Below are 19,300 nucleotides of genomic sequence, written 5' to 3' on the forward strand. Positions count from 1 at the left end.
ATATTTTCTTGTCCTAAATTTTCCTTTCAGTGGTGATTCGTTGTTGTCAGTACTCCGTACATGGCAGTAAGCCAGTGGGCAAATTTTCTCACAGATGTTTTCAATAAGCACATTTTGGGGTACACAATTTGAACAGAAAACTCCCAAACTGAACAGTGTCTTCCTAAAATGACATCACAGCAACAGCGCCCTCAGTTGTCCGTAATACCAAAAAGGATGGAAAATAGTTTTCCATACAGTTTAAGAGGAGTCAGAGTGCACAAAATATGATCATAAGAAAAATTATTTTTACAGACCCTTTTCTAAGCATTATCCACAAATTCTCACGACAAAAAGTCGTTCCTTCAGTATTCACGTTTTTATTGTATACCTTTGCAATGCATGTACATGTACATTATCATACAATATCGTACAACCCAAATCAATCTCTTGGAAATCCTATTTCCAAACATTTCCAACATATCCAAGTAAAAATATCATTTGCATCATTTGACATGTTGCTTTTACTATTTTTTAAGTCCAACATGTAAGTTTAGTTTTCTTGGTATAGAAAGTTATCTTTCTCTTGACATAGTGGCCTTTCATAATTTTTTGTAATAAAATGGGTTTATGTATTAGTCTAGAGAACATTTAGTGTGACACATTTTCCATTTCACAATCTAATTTTTACACATCACTTGTGGGCCTACATGCAGAAAAACAAATCAAAGTTTCTAAAATTGATAAAACATTATTCAAAGAATGAAACATTTTTTTAAAAATCTATATTGCTTGAACTATTGATTAAAAATTAAAACTTCCACAATAAGACATAATTGCGGCAATCACAAAAAATGTAAGGCATTTCAGTTACAATTTCATCTTTTCATAAAAAGGCATTTTTTTTAATCATCTACAAAAAAAATCACAAAAACCCAGCAGAACCCAGTAAAATATACAGATAGAATACATGTACATAACTTTAATGAGTAAAAACATACATATGGTCATTCTGTGGCCATTTTGTCTGTGTACATTTGTGTATATAATTTAGGAACATGATCTCTACATATACAAACCGATATGATTCACTTAGAAAAAAAAGCTTTATGAAACCCTTTTAAATACATACATTATTTGCAGGAGAACGAAAATGTACATCAATATTATAGTAAAAGATAACATTTTTTTGAAAATATATAATGAGCAGAAACAAAATAACGAATGAAATATTGCAGTAAAATGTTACGGTTCTAATCAAGATTACAGAAAATAACGATTTTGAAAATTGAGCACCTGAAAGTGGACCATTGTCATCTCAAGAAAATACAAAGAGCTCATTTGCAAGTGCAGGAGTTTGCAAAAAGACTGTTGGTTAAAGGGAAGATACAACATTTGCAAACTTCAAAAAATGAAACGATCAAATTATCACGAGCTACCTAACTGGACTGATGGGTGTGACAGTCTAAAGCATCTTGTAAAATCGTGGCACCTGGTGTGCTGACGTTTTCAAGAAAAATTGTATTTTTCCAACGCTGGTCGGCCGACCAGCGTTGGAGAAAACTGGAGAAAGACCGATTTTCTGGCCTTACAATTCCCCAAAGTCTACAAACTGCTGTGTTTCATCTTAAGTGGGGTAAGGGAACCAGACTACAAGAACATGAATGGTTTTCTTGGTTTTTCCAGCAGCTAAAAGCCCAAAACGTGAAAAAAAACAAGTCAATGTTACAATATTTGCTATACCATTCTAAGGCCAAAAAAAAAAGTCTCCGGTTTCTGGTATGCGCGCGCGTCGCCGTAGCCATGCGCGTCGGCAAAATGAAAAAGTTTTTTTTTCAATGAAAGATGATGTCTCAAAACCGCCAAACTCACTGGTTTGACAGGAATTCTGCTGCTGTGCAATTTCAATGTGTTTTTAGATGGGGTTATGATCGAGAATAAGCTTTATGTGGCCTCTCTGGACTCCCATATATTTGCACTAAGTTTAGTCGGGCACCATTTGCAGTCATCAGCCGACATTTGAAGCAAAAAAGTCAGGTAAAAAAAAAAAAAAAACGCGTCGCCGCACCACTTTTTGGGCAAGCTCCATACCAGAAACCGGAGACTTATTTTTTGGGGGCCTACAGGGAAGATACAACATTTGCAAAATTCAAAAACGAAATGACCAAATAATCACGAGCTACCTTTCTGGATTGATGGGAGTGAAAGTCTAAAGCATCCTGTAAAATCGTGGCACCTGGTGTGCTGACGTTTTTAAGAAAAATTGTATTTTTCTAACGCTGGTCGGCCGACCAGCGTTGGAGAAAACTGGAGAAAGACTGATTCTCTGGCCTTACAATTCCCCAAAGTCTACAAACTGCTCCGTTTCATCTTAAGTGGGGTCAGGGAGCCAGACTACAAGAACATGATTGGTTTTCTTGGTTTTTCCAGCAGCTACAAGCCCAAAACGTGAAACAATTCAATGTAACAATATTTGCTATAACATTCTAATCATTAAAATCCATTTATATCTGAAAATTACAGCAAAAGCAAATGTTGTACATTCCCTCTTAACTGAGGATGAATTAACAGTTCCAAACACCTGCAAAATAAATCTTCAGAAAACCTCCACTCACTTGATATAGCCGGGGGAAAAGAAAGGGGAAAAAAATGAATGAAGCGAGCAGAGCCGGTTGTCATTTTGGCAACAAAGATGGGCTAAAACGAGTTAAGATGAGTTAAATGAACCCGCATTCTGTCATCAAAGGCTGATACTGATCCCTTGTTACAAAGTGGGCATGGCCAAGGCTAGTCTTAGTTCAAGACTGTAGACCTTCTCTGTTCAAGACTGAAATTTATCAAGTTGCACCAAGGCTGCTGGCTTCACTCAATCTCGCCCCCCATGGATTACTTTATTTTTTCGACCTCGTTTCCAACAGTTAGCCCTGGGATGGGAACTTGCTTCCTGTATCCCGATTCGATAGCGCAATTAGCAAGTAATGGATTTATATCGTGTACTTGGTGTTGTTATTTCCAACGTGTATTTCATGGTCATTGTAATTATTACGTCCATACCTTCTCAAAAATAATCCGTTCCTTTCCAATTTGCTCATGCTAACATGTAATGTGATACTGCATATTGGCTTGATAAGATTGTTACATTTGAACTTAAAAAAGGAGTGTTTTTTGTAAATTAAGCCGCAACGAATTGATTCGGTTTTTACCCCAGACACCACAAGGGAAAATAAATGCTGATGTAAAGCACAGGCAGGCACCAAACTATTCCTCATTTGCATACATAATTCTGGATATGCAAATGATCCAATACCAGGGTGAGAGAGCAGGTAGTGGTGGGAGCATACTGCTTGACACCCTGGGAATGAGGCTGGGCTTAACCACATAGTTGTGCTTCATAGCTTAACAAAAGGCTCAACGGTCTCCATTACCCAAGAAGTATATTTTTGACTTTTCTCTCATGATTCGTGACCTTTTTCCATGACCCTTAACCTTTTAACTATCTTGACCCTGCTGGGGTTCACCCTGCTGGGCTTCCTCCCTCAACGCATCCGTTTCCGACGAGTCCGTCCTGTCTTCTAGCAATTCGCTGTCGTCGTTTTTGGTGGTATTGGCAAAACACAGACGGCACCTGTAGTAGACGTACAGGAATGCCAGGGGAGTCAGGCACAAGACGCACAGACCAGCCAAGACATAAGCCGCAATCGTCAGGGCCAGGTTGTTGTTGTCCGGCGCCACATAGCCACAGTCTGTGGCCACTGGAGAAGGGAAAGAATGAACAAGCAAACAATTAATGAACTCCCTTAGGCAAATGCAAGCTCGTTTTTAAGCTGTCTGACTAACTCATCTGAAATTATTCGTGCGTCTATGGTAGTGGCTACAGCCACTTCCCATATCAAGGCATGTGATCAGTGTACACTCAAAGGAAACCTCGATCAATGGACCGTTCCTGATTTGACCGTAGGCCCTACCCACCTGACTAACCTACCACGGTCACCTGACCAACCTACCACGGTCACCTGACCCACCTACCATGGTCACCTGACCCACCTACCATGGTCACCTGACCAACCTACCATGGTCACCTGACCAACCTACCATTGTCACCTGACCAACCTACCATGGTCACCTGACCAACCTACCATGGTCACCTGACCAACCTACCATGGTCACCTGACCACCTACCATGATCACCTGACCAACCTACCATGGTCACCTGACCAACCTGCCATGGTCACCTGGCCAAAAGTGAAGCGCTGTGGTCCAGGGGTTTTGTTCGTCCCATATGCCATGGTATGTGGGTTCGAACCCAGCTCTATTTAGAGAATTGCGCCACTTTTCATGGTGAAATCTCTTTTTTTCCCAACCTGCCTTGATTGGCAACCATGGCCTTTCACTCTGTGACAACTGACACCACAAACATCATAATTGAAAAGTTCCACAATTCTCTAAATAGACCCTTTCATAACATTGGTCACTGCTCAGTCAATCGTGAATGTAATGCCATGACCAGGGTGTCATTTTAAAGAGCAGATTCAACCCTAACAAAGGATATCTCCCTTTGATTCACATGTGCCCTACTTCTGTTCAAATACGCAATAATATCTCGGTTTTGGGTTTTTTTATCCATCCTGTATAAGCGACATACATTATTATTAAAAGTCGTGATCAAATTGATTAATGTGTGCTGTTAGACAGGCATGCAGGACGGGTCCCTGTGGTATTAAATGTGGCTATTCAGAAAACCAGTCAATTGTGACAGCCAAACTAGAAAAAAAATACTGAGCAGACTGCAAGTTCACATGGCGGATGATCTATATCAAATTTAAAAAAAAAAATTCACAACACTCTTTAGTCACACTACACAAAAGAATGCAGACGCCATTAGGTTTTCAAAATTTGAATTATAAAATATGAATCTCAATGAAAAAAATTATCTCATGTTACTTATTAGCCCGTTGAAATATTTATGTGATAGCCAAATGTGTACGGTGTGTAATTAATCAATGGTGAAGAATACCAGCAAAAGTGAATTGGCTTTGTGCAAACATAAAAATGACTATTCAATATGGCTAGACAAAAATAGTTCTGCTCCCTATTACATGACATTTGAAAATAGGGTAGGTAGGTAGGGCATTTTTTCTTTTTTGGCAATTTTTTTGTGTACAACATATGAAGGTGTCTGCATGTAGTCAACGGTAATAGGTAGTATTTATGATTTTGGGGGTTTTCCCTCATTTTTCAAATAAACAAATTATGGTAGAGACTGTCAAAATAGGGTAGGTAGGGCAACCGGAAGCAGAACATTACACTGTATTTCGTTTTGGCTTTATTACCAAGGTAGTTTCGCATGACTGGCCTGTTTCATAATAGTCAAGTATTCCACAGAGGACTGGAATGTGGCAATATCCAAGAGGAAACGGCAGACAAATTATATTTGCATAATTTCCTACACAATTTTCATCCAGCTGTTGGAATTAAATATTTTTGTTCTATGCGACAGTTCCATGAGCTTGCAGTGCATCAAATCCATTCAACTTTCCTGTGAAAATTGCCTCGTGACATAGACTTGAATAATATCGGTGACACAGTTTGCGCAGCAACAGGGACGAGTGGAGACAAATAATCAAGGCTTTATGGGCAAGGTCAAAGGTTAAGCTATAAACTCACCTTCTCTGATTGGTCCTTCAACTTCTGGGGCCGGAGTCGCAAACTCAAATTCATCTGAGGAGATACAATTGTTAGAGTCATTAAAATATATGCATGTGAATCAACGGGAGACATGCAAAGAATTAGAAGAGAAGAACTCTGCCTTCACCACGATGGCATCCTGGAGGTTGGGATTACAGAAGCTGATATGTGTATCTATAATACGTATTGGTGTCTGTTTGGAAAGTTAAATCTGAGGCAAAGTAAAAAACTTGTTACACTTCCTGAGTACTTTGTCACGTTTTCATAAACAAACCCTAAATAGCCCCATTTTTATTTCATATAAAAATGTCCAAGCTGAGGTCATCAGGCAACTCATTTTCCTCAACTGGATTGACATTTAGATTCATTGTGAGAAAATAACAAACTTGACAGAAAATCGGCCAGATAAACAAAGACTACTCACATGCACAGGAGGACTTTGCGAACCCTACGGTTTGATTTTCCCGATCGAACACCACGTAGAAGCCTTCCATGACCACCGCACCAATTACACTTCCTGTGAAAAAAATAACACAAAATTGTGTACACATTTTGTTTATCTAGCATCTCCCAGCAGCTGACGACAGTTACCTTCACATGGTGTGATCGGTCGCATTCTCAAGTATCCGTACACCTCAAATGTAATGCTTATTCCTGCATGTGTAATGTTTCAGTGAAAGCTGACCAAGCATCAGAGGTCATCAAGACAACAGCATCGTGTCCGTTCTCTGACTCTACAGACCCCTCACATAGGACGCCATCTTAGCAGGCACTCTACAGACCGCTCACATAGGACGCCATCTTAGTAGGCAAATAACAATTGTTTTCAACGCCATCCGGTGCGTGTGCGTCTGCGGCGTGCGCCCAGCATGCAAAATGTTATCAATGCACGTAGACGTTCAGGGTTCGACCTTAACTTTTTTGTTCACTAGCCAGCCGGGCTACTGAAACGGACTCTTAACTAGCCCGCGGGCATTTTCACTAGCCCGCATTTTTTTTTCTTATCTCAAATACAAAATGGCGCATTTTCAGGCTCAATTCTGAGGCAAGTTTGTGAGTATTTTGATTAACAGATCTAATAATTTAACCCTTTCAAACAGTTGATGAAATCAGACACAAATTGATGGGGTTTTCTGTCTGAATTTAATGATTTATTTTTTCCTGTACATTCATCTTTGCCGTATCCAAATAATTTTTCACTCGCCAGCCGGGCTTGTTAAGGAAAAGTTTGACTAGCCCGCCGCTGTTTCGACTAGCATTTGGCTAGCGGGCTACCGCTAATTTCGAACCCTGACGTTGCTCGGAATTTCTTCTAAATGCGGCGCAGTCGATGCACGTCACGAAAATTTGACTTCCAAAATGCCGATGCACATAATCTGTAGACAGTGACATCATTTGAGAGAGATGTATACAAGAATCCGGGCACGTGGTCACTCACGAGGCCCCCTTCAATGGAGACACCATTATGCAAGCTATTGTACAAAGCAGCTGCCCCGGGACGGATTATCTGAACAATAGCTAGCACAATGCTTTCGCCATTGAAGGGGGCCTTCGTGATAGAACTGGTAACGTGCTCAGGTTAGTCTAGGACATATTGAGACAGTTTGGGATTTGACTTTAGCCTCAAAATATCGGAATACCTGAATCTGACGAAGCCACGCCAAACTTGTAGCATGTTTCCTTCTTGTTGCTAGTTTCAACATGCCGTAAGTATTGCTGCCAAAAAAAGAAGAAGAAAAAGGTCAGGTTTTCAGACAGAGGAAGAAAAATATAATGTCCGCAACTCCAGATGTTTCTGGGGTGTCTCTAAATTGAAGCGATACCACTTCTGTTCGGAAAAGAGTAAGCTGGAAGAAGCTGCTTAGCAAATTAGTGTGCTAAGCATGAATCAGCTGTTTAGGCCATTTATTCTAAATTACTTAGATTACGGATCCGCCGCCGAAAAAAGTCGGACCCAAACAAATCCCAAGTTTTCAACAAAAAAAAAACAGCATTACCAGTCACAAGCAATATACTTTGTTAGGATTGTTAGCTGGCAACCTATTTTTGCTAAGCGAATCAATTCTGTGCTAAATAGAATTCCATGCTTAGCAGCGCCATGCAAATTGGCATTGGAGTCCAAGCCACCTACCTTGGGTGATATCCTTAATCTGAATCCTGTGCCAGGCTCGGTTCCGTTGAGTATGATGGACAGGGTAGGAAACTTGACCCACGGCTCCTCAACGGTACCCTCCTTGCATATCATATCGGCTCCAGACCAAAAGTCAGTAGGTATCGTTACGTTTTCCATTTTCTATCAACAACAAAAAAAAGGGTTAGTCAAAAAAGACGAAACCCAAATGTCGGGACCATTGTTTTAGCAAAGTTCTGCGTGTAGCACTTTCAAACTCTAGGATATGAAAGCCCAATTCATAATCTTTCTTTGAGTACAAGAATCATTCAAATCACTCATGTACTTTTCAAGTTACGAAGTTTTAAACACAACCGCCGTTTTAAGGTTCTGTCCACGGATCACAAAACAGTTCAGTTCTCTCAGCAAAACGAAAATCAATCACATAGGGATGCGTGTGAATTGTTTTTGTTTTGCTGACAAGACACCTTTTTTTGGTGATCCCTGGACAGAACTTTCAAACAGTGGTTGTGTTTAAAACTCCGTAACTTGAAAAGTACATGATTGATTTGAATGATTCTTGTACTAAAAGAAAGCTTATGAATTGGGCTTTCATATCCTAGATTTTGAAAGTGCTACATGCAGAACTTCACTAAAACAATGGTCCCGACATTTTTTTTTTTTTTTTTTTTTAATCGCCCTGTTGAAAAAAATGTAATAAGGTTGTCAAACCTTTCTTCAAAGCATGGTTAACTACATTCATACTATGAAGTCCACACATAACTTCCAGCGTGTGTGGTAAAAATGAAAAAAGAGCGCATTTACCATAGGACCATCTTTTCAGACCCGGAAACAGTGCTCTCAACCGTTCCTGCGCAAACCCTATAGAGTAGGAAACACAAACCCGACCCGTTCTTTTCACACATCAGCATTCTTACCTATGCGAAAAGAAAGGGTCGGATCACATCAGGATTCTTACCTTAGTAAGTGCAGTATAGATGAGTGATGTCAGCTTGTCAAAAACCCGGGCTGGCAACCGAAGGTTGGTCGTGCCGCTGTCAACGATGGTCTTATCAAAGTTATACTACGGGAATAGAGGACATCAGAGTATTTTCATGAAGGACTCTCTCATAAACAAAAAGGAGTTGAGGGCCGAGAACTGGAGTTTGTGTCATGATGTTAATTTTTCTATTGTGAATGATCTGAAAAATGTTCAGGATCATATCACTTGGGCAATCATCCACAAACAAGATTTTGGGGTTTTTTAGTGGTGGGTATATAAATGATAAGTTCACAGGAAAAATATTATTTGAGAAACTGGTGACGGCTATTAAACATCCGCAGCTATACTTAGACAAACACAACTGCCTTTAAAGGTGATTTTTTTCAGAAATGGATGGATTTGAGGGTCAATAATTTACAGGAAAAGTTGTGACACTGACCCGTTTACAGTTTGTTTATTTATAGCTGCTGGAAAACCAAGAAAAAAAATGATGTTCTTGTAGTCTGTTTCCTGGACCCTACTTCAGACAAAGCAGAGCACTTTATAGACCTCAGAGAATTGCCAGGTCAGGAAACCAGACTAGCTGGTTTGCACCCAGTCACGGATGTGTAACCAGTTGCAAACAAAATGTGGATTAACTAAATGTGGTAAATTGGTGCAGTATTTGAAAAAAAAGTCAGGTTTTTTTTCAACAATGGTGGAAATTGAATAAAAATTCCACTTTTTTTTTTTTAAATGGCAGCACACCAGATGCCATGATTTCACAGGATGCTTGAGACTATTATTCACTTACGTTCAAGTAAGGTACATATTTCATAATAATTTGGTCGTTTTGTTTTTTGATGTTTGCAAATGTTGTATATTACCTTTAAACATAATGGTACCAGACTAATGCACATTATGCATATACATAGAGGTACCAGAATAACATTATTTTTTTCATGGGGTTTTGCAAACTTCGGCTCTTTCCAGTTTGGCTTTAGGAGTTTTCTGGCCCCTGACTTGGGGAACTACAGTTCAATAAAATCAATTTGTTTGCTTTGTGAATGTTGAATACTATAATATGAGGCCGAAGCTGAATGTTTTCCCATTTGGTTTTGGCATAAAGTCTTTCAAATAATTCTGAAGCTAGGGATGTGGCCAAAGCTGGAGTTAAGCCAAGATTTGGAAAATGTCCCAAGATTTCCTTTGTCATCTTACCTCCTTACAATCCATGCCCAGTGACTGGTCCCCGACCTCTATGTCCATAATGATCACCTCGTAATACCAGTCGTTGCGGATTGGTGTATACCACATTTTACCAGTGTACAGGCCAGGGTCGATTCCACCAATTGTCTGGCAACAAAATACAAAACAATCTCCATGAAAATTCCTCAACAAAAACTATTTCCGATCCAACACATAACAAAATCAATAAGAAGTCACAACAGCTAATTTTGAGTAAAGAGGCCAAATCTTTGTAACAGCAAGCTGTAGGAGCAGTGAACATTTCTACGCTTGGTGGTTAGGGTTTGTGACTCATGATCAGAGGGTCGGGGGTTCGAATCCAGCAGCTGGCCATATGTTGTGTCATTGGGCAAGCCACTTCACCCCCACTTAGCCTCTCTCCACCCAGGGCATTAGCTGGGGAGTAACCTGCGATGGACTGGCATCCCATCCGGGGGGGGAATAGAAATATCTCAGTCATCTCACACCGGCCTGATGAGCCATGTGGGCTCGGGACGGACTTTACTATGTTAAAACTGATTGATTAACCCTAACTCCCTAGGCCTTTTTGCTAGGATGTAGCCTCAATCCTGCAAAATCCTCCAAGTGGCCTCATGAAAAAACAGCATATATAGCCTCAATCCTGCAAATTCCTCCATTTTTTCTTGAATATGGTCCGTGGAGGGGTGACCACTGCCTGAATCCTGCAAAATCCTGCAGCAGTGACTGTCAGTATGTTGAGGCTTGGCCAGTGACATCCTGGAGCAGTACGGAGGATTTTGCGTGGCTGAGCAAAAACAACACAAGGTCCGGCCCAAGACCTTGACAAAGTGTATCCTACGAAATCAGTAACGCACTTTTGCCACGTAACCTCAATCCTCCAAATTCCTCCACTTTGGCAAAGAGGATTTTGAAGGATTGAGGGCGGTTAGGGTTAATCAATATGAGGAGTAGAGTCTGCTCTAAGTACTTCACATCTTTACTATTTATTTCTCGACAATGAAATTTGATTGGAGGCTTTCCTTATCTTATAAACCCTAACCCCTTGAGCACTTTTACTAGAAAGTATCCTGAATCCGCCAAAATCCACCAATGTTGTCATGACAAAAAAAGTTGGTGTCCTGAGTCCATCAGAATCCATCAGAATCCACCAGTGAGTCCATCAGAATCCACCAGTGTAGTGCATATACCTCATACACACCAACCATATAGCCAAAGTCAAGATCCTGAATCCATCACAGTCCCCCAACTGCTCAATACGGAGGTATCCTGAATCCATCAAAGTCCTGCAGTACCGCTAGGTTTATTGTCCTGAATCCATTAAAATCCCCGAACCTTTCAATATGGAGGTATCCTGAATCCGCCGAAATCCTCCAAAAATAGGGGTGTGGATTTTGATGGATTCAGGAACATTAGGGTTAATGGGCATCAAAAGTCTTCAAATAATTTTGAGCATAATTTGAAGCCTGGCAACAATTGCTTACCATTGTGCCTGTTACGTCAGTCGTTCCAGTATGCACCACATTTTCGGGGACTCCGCAGAGTTGGAGAGTGAAGATGTTGGCTACGTCCGTCTGATCCACTAACGAGGCAAAGAATGGCTCGACCGTATCGTCCGGCTAAGAACAAAACAAAAAGAAAATTTACATCACAAAGCTTTTCTGTGGCAGAGACTTCTAAAAACATGATGCATGGCTTACTATACAAAATTGGGAGACGTCGTTTAGTGAGACTTCACAATATTTTACATCTGGCAGGCTTGTCCCAAAGTCAAGTGTTGCATGTTGTCATGTTTGGCAGGGTTCTAGCAAACATACCCTAGAGGGTTAGGGTTGTTTAAGGTAGATTTTTCCTTGAAATGATAGACATGCTGAATCTCGGTTAAGCATTAAAAAAGGCATTGAATAGGCACTGAAGTTGGTGACATCACAGGTGAGAGTGGCCCAGGTAAAATGTACACCCTTTCACTTAACAGATTGTATTCTGGATCTAGGGACCGAAATGGAATGGGGTAAAAAGGCTTTAATGTAATATATAATTTCATTGAAGAAAAAAACATTAAACAGTTTCAATTACTTGTTTTCTAGATGTTGCTTTTTGGGCACACTCTGTGTACACTTGTGTTATGTGGTCAGGTCTCAAGGCAAGACAGTACGTACCCGTGCTATATCAGCGTAGGCCAATCCCAGAATCCCTTGCCAGTTGGATTCATTGAGGAAGAACTCCTCCGAGTAGGTGATGCTGACGACATTGACCGTGACGGAGATGTTGGGATGTGAGGTGGGTATCGTAGCGACGTCTTCCCCCAGTTCTCCCCTCCATTCCCCCTGGGTGTAGGGGACGTAAACCTTCCTGTTCAGGTCTCGGTAAGTTTGTGACCTGATAAAACAAAAGCACAAGGGTCAAGGTCACAAATGACAAGCCATGCCTGATAGCAGTGCAGAATGATGGCATGATAATTTCCCCATGTGAAATTACATAGAATTGCACAATTAAATTTTTTAAAAAGTAGAAGGGAGGCACTTTAACCCTAACCCTCCTCAATCCTCCAAAATCCTCCTGCCAGTTTTGGATGATTTTAGAGGATTGAGGATGAATGGCAAAGATGTATCGCTTTTTTTGTGGAGGATGCATTACGTCAAGCCAGTAGGCCATATCCTGCATTGGTTATGTTCAGTCATGCATAAATCAGCCCTGTGTTTTTCTCGTATTTCGTCCGCACTGCTTCTAAATGCCATTCGCACTGCCTCAAACCATAGCAGTAATTGGCAGAGGATTTTGGAGGATTGAGGCAGTGGTCACCCCCACAGATTAAATTCAAGAAATAACAGATGATTTTGAAGGACTGAGGCTAAATCCAAATTTTTCTTGGTGGCAACTGGAGGATTTTGCAGGATTGAGGTTGCATCCTAGCCAGAGGGCCTAGGGGGTTAGGGTTTTAATAATTGTTTTGGGGTGTCCAATTCACTGATTCTTTTCCGACTTAACAGTTTACAAAACACAACATGCATTGTCACATTTCACTTGTCATTTGAATTAAATTTAAAATCTAAAATGCGGAACATGCTTTTATGTCAAATATGAACCAGTCAGTTGATCACTACAATGGTCAGATTTGAAGGTTTGCATGGAGACTGACATTTTTGCTGACGATAGGGAAAGCCTTCAGTTTCCCCAGTTCTTCCCAGAACCTCACAAACTCACAAAAGAGATTTTTACATGATGCAACCGTAAACCTCATCTCATAGAGATGGTGGTAAGATTTCTACAAAATTAAGCCGGAGGACCTGGGTTCAAGTCCCCACCAAGTAAACTTGTTACATAAGAACTCAATATTAAAGTTTACTATCAAGTTGTTAAATTTAATGAATAAACTGTACTCACTGGTCCTTGTGAAAATATTTGGTGATCAAACTGTTTGGCGAGGCCGCTACTGCAAAGTTACTGCTGCCTGTATCCACTAGAACATTGAGCTGCAAAAGGAAAAAACAATTATGAATATTTTGTACTAATTCTGAATGTTAGTTACATATAAGTAAGTTTATATGAGCTACTGAATACATTTCAATGCAATTATTTATGCAAGAGCATATATGCAGGCTGTTTTATGAGTTGGTTGAAGAATTTATGATGCTGAATATAATTGATGGGCAATAGATAAATTCTTGCTATCTTGTCACTGTCACATCTTTAATATTTCTACTTAATACATTAAACAACAAATAGTTGGTAACGTTAGCAAAAAACTCAATTTGGGGTTAGCAAGAAATTTTGGCTTACTGCATATGCCTACATGTACATCCCTGTAAGCATCCTGTATGTACAGGAAGGCTTAAGCACAAACTGGTGATCTTCCAATGAACGTGTCACATCTCCATGTACATTTTGTACGAATTGACACGTATGCCAACATTTACGAATCTCTCATGTCTTTTCTCTCAAATTGTTTGAGCCCATCCCTTTATGAAAAAAAAATTCAAACATGCCTGCATTTATCCATAATAAATTAAATTGCTGGTCGAAACAATTAAACTTCACAATCCTAGTTTTAATTGAATGATGATCCTGCTGCGTGCAAGGGCGGATCCAGGGGGGAGGGGCCAAAGGGGGCCATGGCCCCCCCCCCCCCCCGCCCCAAAAACGAAACCAATTTTGTTTTTGTTTTGATGTGACATCGCAATAAAGGCAGGCAATGAGTACACCATCATCTTTTCCTCAAAAAAAATTGGTTAAAGTGGTCAGAAATTGCCTCAGATCGCACCACAGAGCATCTAGAATCCAAAAAAAATTTGGGGCCCTTAAGCGGGACCCGAACCCCACGCCGTAATTTTTTTTTAACCACTTTTTTGGGGGGCCAACAATTTTTTTGGCCCCCCCAAAAATTGTGTTCTGGATCCGCCCTTGGCTGCGTGTATCCAACAGTATACCTGTTGCTAGGCAACCCATCGTCAAGGGATCCCTAAGCAACAGTGAATGATTTCGCTGTGCAATTAATCACCTTCGGCCAAATTATCAACAGCTCAGACATGGTGCTGATCAATATTGTACAAGCCTGCCAGCATAATGCAGTTTATGTTCAATGATGGGTGGCTGTGTCTATTGTGTAATAATTTTGTTGCAGCATGTACATGTATGTATTCATTATGTTTGAAAGTGAAAAAAGTAAGACTGCTGCAAACTGCTTACTGACTGGGTGGACCTGAAATATATAAATCTAAAAATTAATGTGGCCTGACGTTGCGAACTTAGCAAGTTCTTCTTCAGAGGCTAAAACATATGTTTGAAAGTGTGCAAAAATACATACAGGTTCTTCCCAAAAAGTTCAGTATAAGCAACAGGACATCATGAAGCCACAATTGAAGCAATGCACTTGTGGTGTCGGAGTACAGAGTAAAATCTTTGACATTTTCATCAAAAACTGAAATGCAGTTGTAAAGTTGCACTACATGTATATGAATCAAGGCTTTGGTTTTTTGTATTTTTTGTAAACTAGAAAAATATCTACATGTATACCTCTTACAATTTTTAAAAAAATTTTTTTAATAACTGATTTTAAAAATCTAGCCAAGATACGTATTTTTTAAAAATCTTACACGACTTGATTTCTGAATTGCAGAACAAAGAGTGTCAAAGAGGGTTTTGGTCAAAATTGATGGATTGTGAAAGATTAATTAAGGAAGGTTTTCCAGGAGAAACAATTAAATGTTCATGTAAATACAGAAAATAATAATGCTTAGCAAGAATGTCTTACTGAATGTATTAGTGGCCAATATCATTACGCTGCTTAAATAGCAGAAAAGTTGTGGTAACCTTTCAAAGCACTATTCCATCATCCGTAACGGTTGCGTGCTAGAGAGGATTTTGCAAAATCTGAGTGATTATGGTGGAATACTGACCTTTTGCTTTGGCGTCCCCAGTTCGATCTCTACATAGAACCCCAAGCCTGGTTTACCGCCGATGTTATCTCGAGGAGCAGATCTCCTCAAGACATTGTGTGACCTCTCGCCGACCCTTGACCTGACCCCATCGTTGACCCGACGAACGGCGGTGTGCAGTGGCAGCCGAAGTATCTCAGCTCGGACGACAACAGAATGCATACAGACATGCAACAGCAGCAGGGTCCACCATAGATTGACAACAGTTGCTAAATCCGCCATCTTGGCTCAAACCAGTCTCTCATGCAACCGTTGACTGCGGCAGATGTTGCAGCTGTTTATTAATTGCGTGAATTTTTAATTTGTGACAAATGAAAAGTTGACTGTAGGACCATGCGATGGATAGCCTACATAGAGATGGTACAATGTTTTTCTTTCATAGTTAAAAAAATACACTTTATCAAATATTCCTTGCTTTGACTTCACTCAAAGAACATTTCCTTGTTGGCGAAAGTATCGAGAGAATTCTTTGGTAGTTTCCTTATCGACTGATTGTTTCCTTGTTGAGCAAGTACATGTAGTTACTTTGCGAATTCGCTGTTGCACTTTATCATCTTTATGCCAAGTACTGCTAAATGTCACAGATGTCGCTGTCTGCTTTCATTTCCAATTCAAATGAATCTGCATATAAAAAAAGGTAGAATAAGAGTAAGACTATTACTAAGAGAAACATAATTGTGATGCGATCAAGCTAAATGAGTCGTTTGTCGACCCCGGTCAAAACAATTTTTATCACAGATTTCAAAAGAGCACAATCTCAGCATAACTGCTGTGAAAACTGCATGCTGATTCCATCTTTAGTTAAAAAATTATGGAAGTTGGAATACCAAGAGATGTGATGATAAAGTGATGTGATGAAGTGGCCCTATTTTGGCCTGTATCTCCAAATGAAAATTCCCGACAAACGACTCATGTAGCTTGAGTTGATCACATCACAATTAATATCACATGTATTGACCATTACTGAAGTTACCCCTAGAACTATTCCGGAGCCCCATAGTTCTAGGGGTACACTGAAGTGTGACGATTGTGGTATTGCAAAATCACCATTGCGAAACTATATCACATTTATAACTACCCGTCCAACCAGAATGCTTCAGTAGTTCGGTTGGTTACACATTAGACTACTGTGCAAGGGATCCCAATTCGAAACCGCTGCCGCGCTGCTAAATTTTTTTTTTAGTTTTCTTTACTTTTAATGTTTTGGAAAGATTTCCATATATATACGAAGTTCACTCAACACCCTGTGTACAAACCCTATGAGATTGGACTGAAAAATTCTAAGTGTTTTCTAAGAAAATGCTTGTATTTTCTCACTGCTCAAATTGACTTTGATGACATGAAATTGCTATCTTGGGGCTTGTTAGTCAATATAGAGGAAAATTAGTGAACTTCGTATATATGGAAATCTTTCCAATGTTTTTAATCAAAACATTCTTGTTATTTTTAAGTACAATCTAGATTTCAGTTTCTTCTTCGGAATCGAAATGATAGATGGAGCGTGGACCACTTCCTCCCGCAGACTGTTCCATATGTCAACGACTCGGTGTGAAAAACTGTATTTTTGTACATATCCAGCCTACATTGTTGTTTATATGATTTCTTGTTGTGACCTCTACTACTTATGATTTTGTTGATGTAGGTGGTGTCACAATGTTGCATTCTTTCGAATCGTGCCGCAGTAATATTTTTCCACCAAGTTAGCAGGATAATCAAATGCAGAATTAGGCCAAATTAATGGCAATCGAGTAGTTTAGAACCCCGTTTCCATATAACTATAAGAGAACAAAAATACACTTTAAGTTTTGGGACTGAATACCTAGCCTAAACATTTGGCTATAGGGAAAGTTGTCCATACTAGGCCTCCCCTTTATCTCCAGCCAAACACATCAATTTTCACTTCACCTTGTGATTTCACCTAAGACCAATCCAGGAAGCTCTGGCAATGCGAATAATTGTCAGGAAAAATGTGTTTTTAGAGCACATTTTGGATGCACACGTCGTGCAGAACAGAACTAAGTTGCAGGCGCCGGCCATAGTGATTGAAGTGTCTGGAAGTCTAGCAGTACGTCGCATTATGCATGACATCGACCACGCATGTGCCGGCCAATGATTGATAGTGCAATACGTCGTGGCATTATGTCATTATGAATATTTAATTTCTCATGAATATTTAGTTTTTTTAATATTCATTACTAATAAATTAGTCTTATTTCAATGGATACTTTAAATACGTCCACAGATTGATTATTGCAACAAGCCAATCGTGCGCAGCCTAGTGGTAGTTATGTTTCAAAGAAGCGTCGGAGGTTTGAATCTCGATGAAGTAAGTGACTGATTAGGCCTAATTAGGAAAGGTGAAAGGAGAGGGGGTGAGAGTAGAGGAGGGAAAGTGGAGGAAATAACATTAACAATAAAGGATGCAACTTTTTGGCGCTTGAAACTTCATTGAAAACAAGTGGAGGGACTGGAGGCCTAGTATGGAAAACTTTCCAAGAGGTGTCCTAAAGTCGGTAATCCTTACTTTTAGGACACCTCTATTTTTTACGAGTTCTGTTCAAAACTGACTTTTGCAGATGACTGTCCAGTACCAAAGTGACTTTTGCAGGCTAAAGCAGTCTTTTGTCTTCATATAAATTCATGTTAGTTGTAGTTTTGAAAGCACTTTCAAAGAAAATGTGACTTTCCTACCTTTTTTCGGAGTCAGACGTGCATGTTGAAGTTCTCGCGCGCGTGAAAGACCTATTTAATGAAAGCCCGATGCTGATTGGCTGCTAAAAAAATTTAAAAGATGTTCATTTTTTATCAGCCAATCAGCATCGAGCTTTCATTGCATCGAGCTTTCACGTTTGCCATCTTGGTTTTTGAGTCTGTTTTCTGGTTCAGTGGTTGTCATCGTTGTCTTTTACCCCTGAATTTCCCTTATAAATCAAAGGCAAAAAGCCCTGCCCTCTTTCCACAAAATAAAACCTGCTGATATTTAAGAAGGTGTCGTTGCCAATTGTTCAGATGTACCAAGAAATATCATAATGTCAATTTTTAGTCAACTGTTTTGGTGAGTCTTCCCTTCCTATATAGGAACGGGGTCCTAAAAGTAAGGATTACCCTAAAGTCTACACTACACGATTACCAAATTAATCTTCCTCCATGATCTTACATGTCTTACCACCATGTGCAATATGCATGCAAAAAATGAGGAAGGAAGGCCGTTCAATCGTCCAAATGACAACTCGTCAACTCGACAATTTTCACTGATAAAAACAACAGTACTTTAATTTACTTGCTCACCCACCATGTTTGTTCCTTTCTTCTTCCTCGGCGTTGAAAGCAGACAGGGAATCAGATATACATTGCAAAATAAATGTTATTTTCACAATTACTTCCGCGTGTATTGTACATGAACATAATGAAGCAGATTCATGCATTGTGCCATTGCCGGCCAATCATCATGCATCCTCTAATGCCTGGTACCCGAGCACGGACTATGTGACGTGAAGAATCGTAGGTAGGACTGGTTCCTTGCCTCCCAAAATATTACCAAAGGCCCTGCGGGATAAATCGGGTATTTTATGGCTATGGCTTCAAAGTGTTAGAACAGTCGTAGCCGAAGTTATCATTGCACTTTTCTGACAGATGACGCGTCGATATGATGCAGGATATCCGTCGAAAAAGTGACACTATAATTTCAGGCTTGCAGAGACTCGAAAACAAAAACATGTTTCATTCCGATTAAATGGATATGGATTACTGATTGATCGGATTTAGCTGTGCCATAAGGTTAAGCTACATGCCATAAACTTGTAAATAATCTCTTTTTCAATGGAGTTTCAGAGTTGGTTTCTATTTTTCAAGGTTGGCAAAATGTTATTTTGCAAGTCATCG

General features: G+C 39.9%; 1 protein-coding gene across 3 annotated transcripts; it reads right to left on the minus strand.

Annotated features, from left to right (window-relative positions):
* Positions 1 to 3,001: 3,001 nt before the first annotated feature.
* On the minus strand, positions 3,002 to 18,878 carry LOC119729672 (beta-secretase 1-like). Of its 3 annotated transcripts, none has more exons than XM_038202341.1 (12): positions 18,711 to 18,876; positions 15,380 to 16,039; positions 13,368 to 13,456; positions 12,143 to 12,362; positions 11,468 to 11,602; positions 9,978 to 10,112; positions 8,754 to 8,858; positions 7,796 to 7,957; positions 7,305 to 7,380; positions 6,089 to 6,181; positions 5,644 to 5,697; positions 3,002 to 3,731 (listed from the first exon to the last, which is right to left on the minus strand). In XM_038202341.1, exons 2-12 carry the CDS (start codon positions 15,638 to 15,640, stop codon positions 3,469 to 3,471), a joined length of 1,593 nt encoding a protein of 530 aa, XP_038058269.1. In that variant the 5' UTR covers positions 15,641 to 16,039; positions 18,711 to 18,876; the 3' UTR covers positions 3,002 to 3,468. The 3 variants fall into 3 exon arrangements, with proteins under 3 accessions (XP_038058269.1, XP_038058271.1, XP_038058272.1); XM_038202343.1 differs by having other exon boundaries at positions 18,707 to 18,876; XM_038202344.1 differs by lacking the exon at positions 9,978 to 10,112 and having other exon boundaries at positions 18,711 to 18,878.
* Between the last annotated feature and the right edge of the window lie 422 nt (positions 18,879 to 19,300).

The sequence above is a fragment of the Patiria miniata genome, unplaced genomic scaffold, assembly GCF_015706575.1.
Source record: "Patiria miniata isolate m_02_andy unplaced genomic scaffold, ASM1570657v1 HiC_scaffold_21, whole genome shotgun sequence".
Taxonomy (NCBI): Eukaryota; Metazoa; Echinodermata; class Asteroidea; order Valvatida; family Asterinidae; genus Patiria; species Patiria miniata.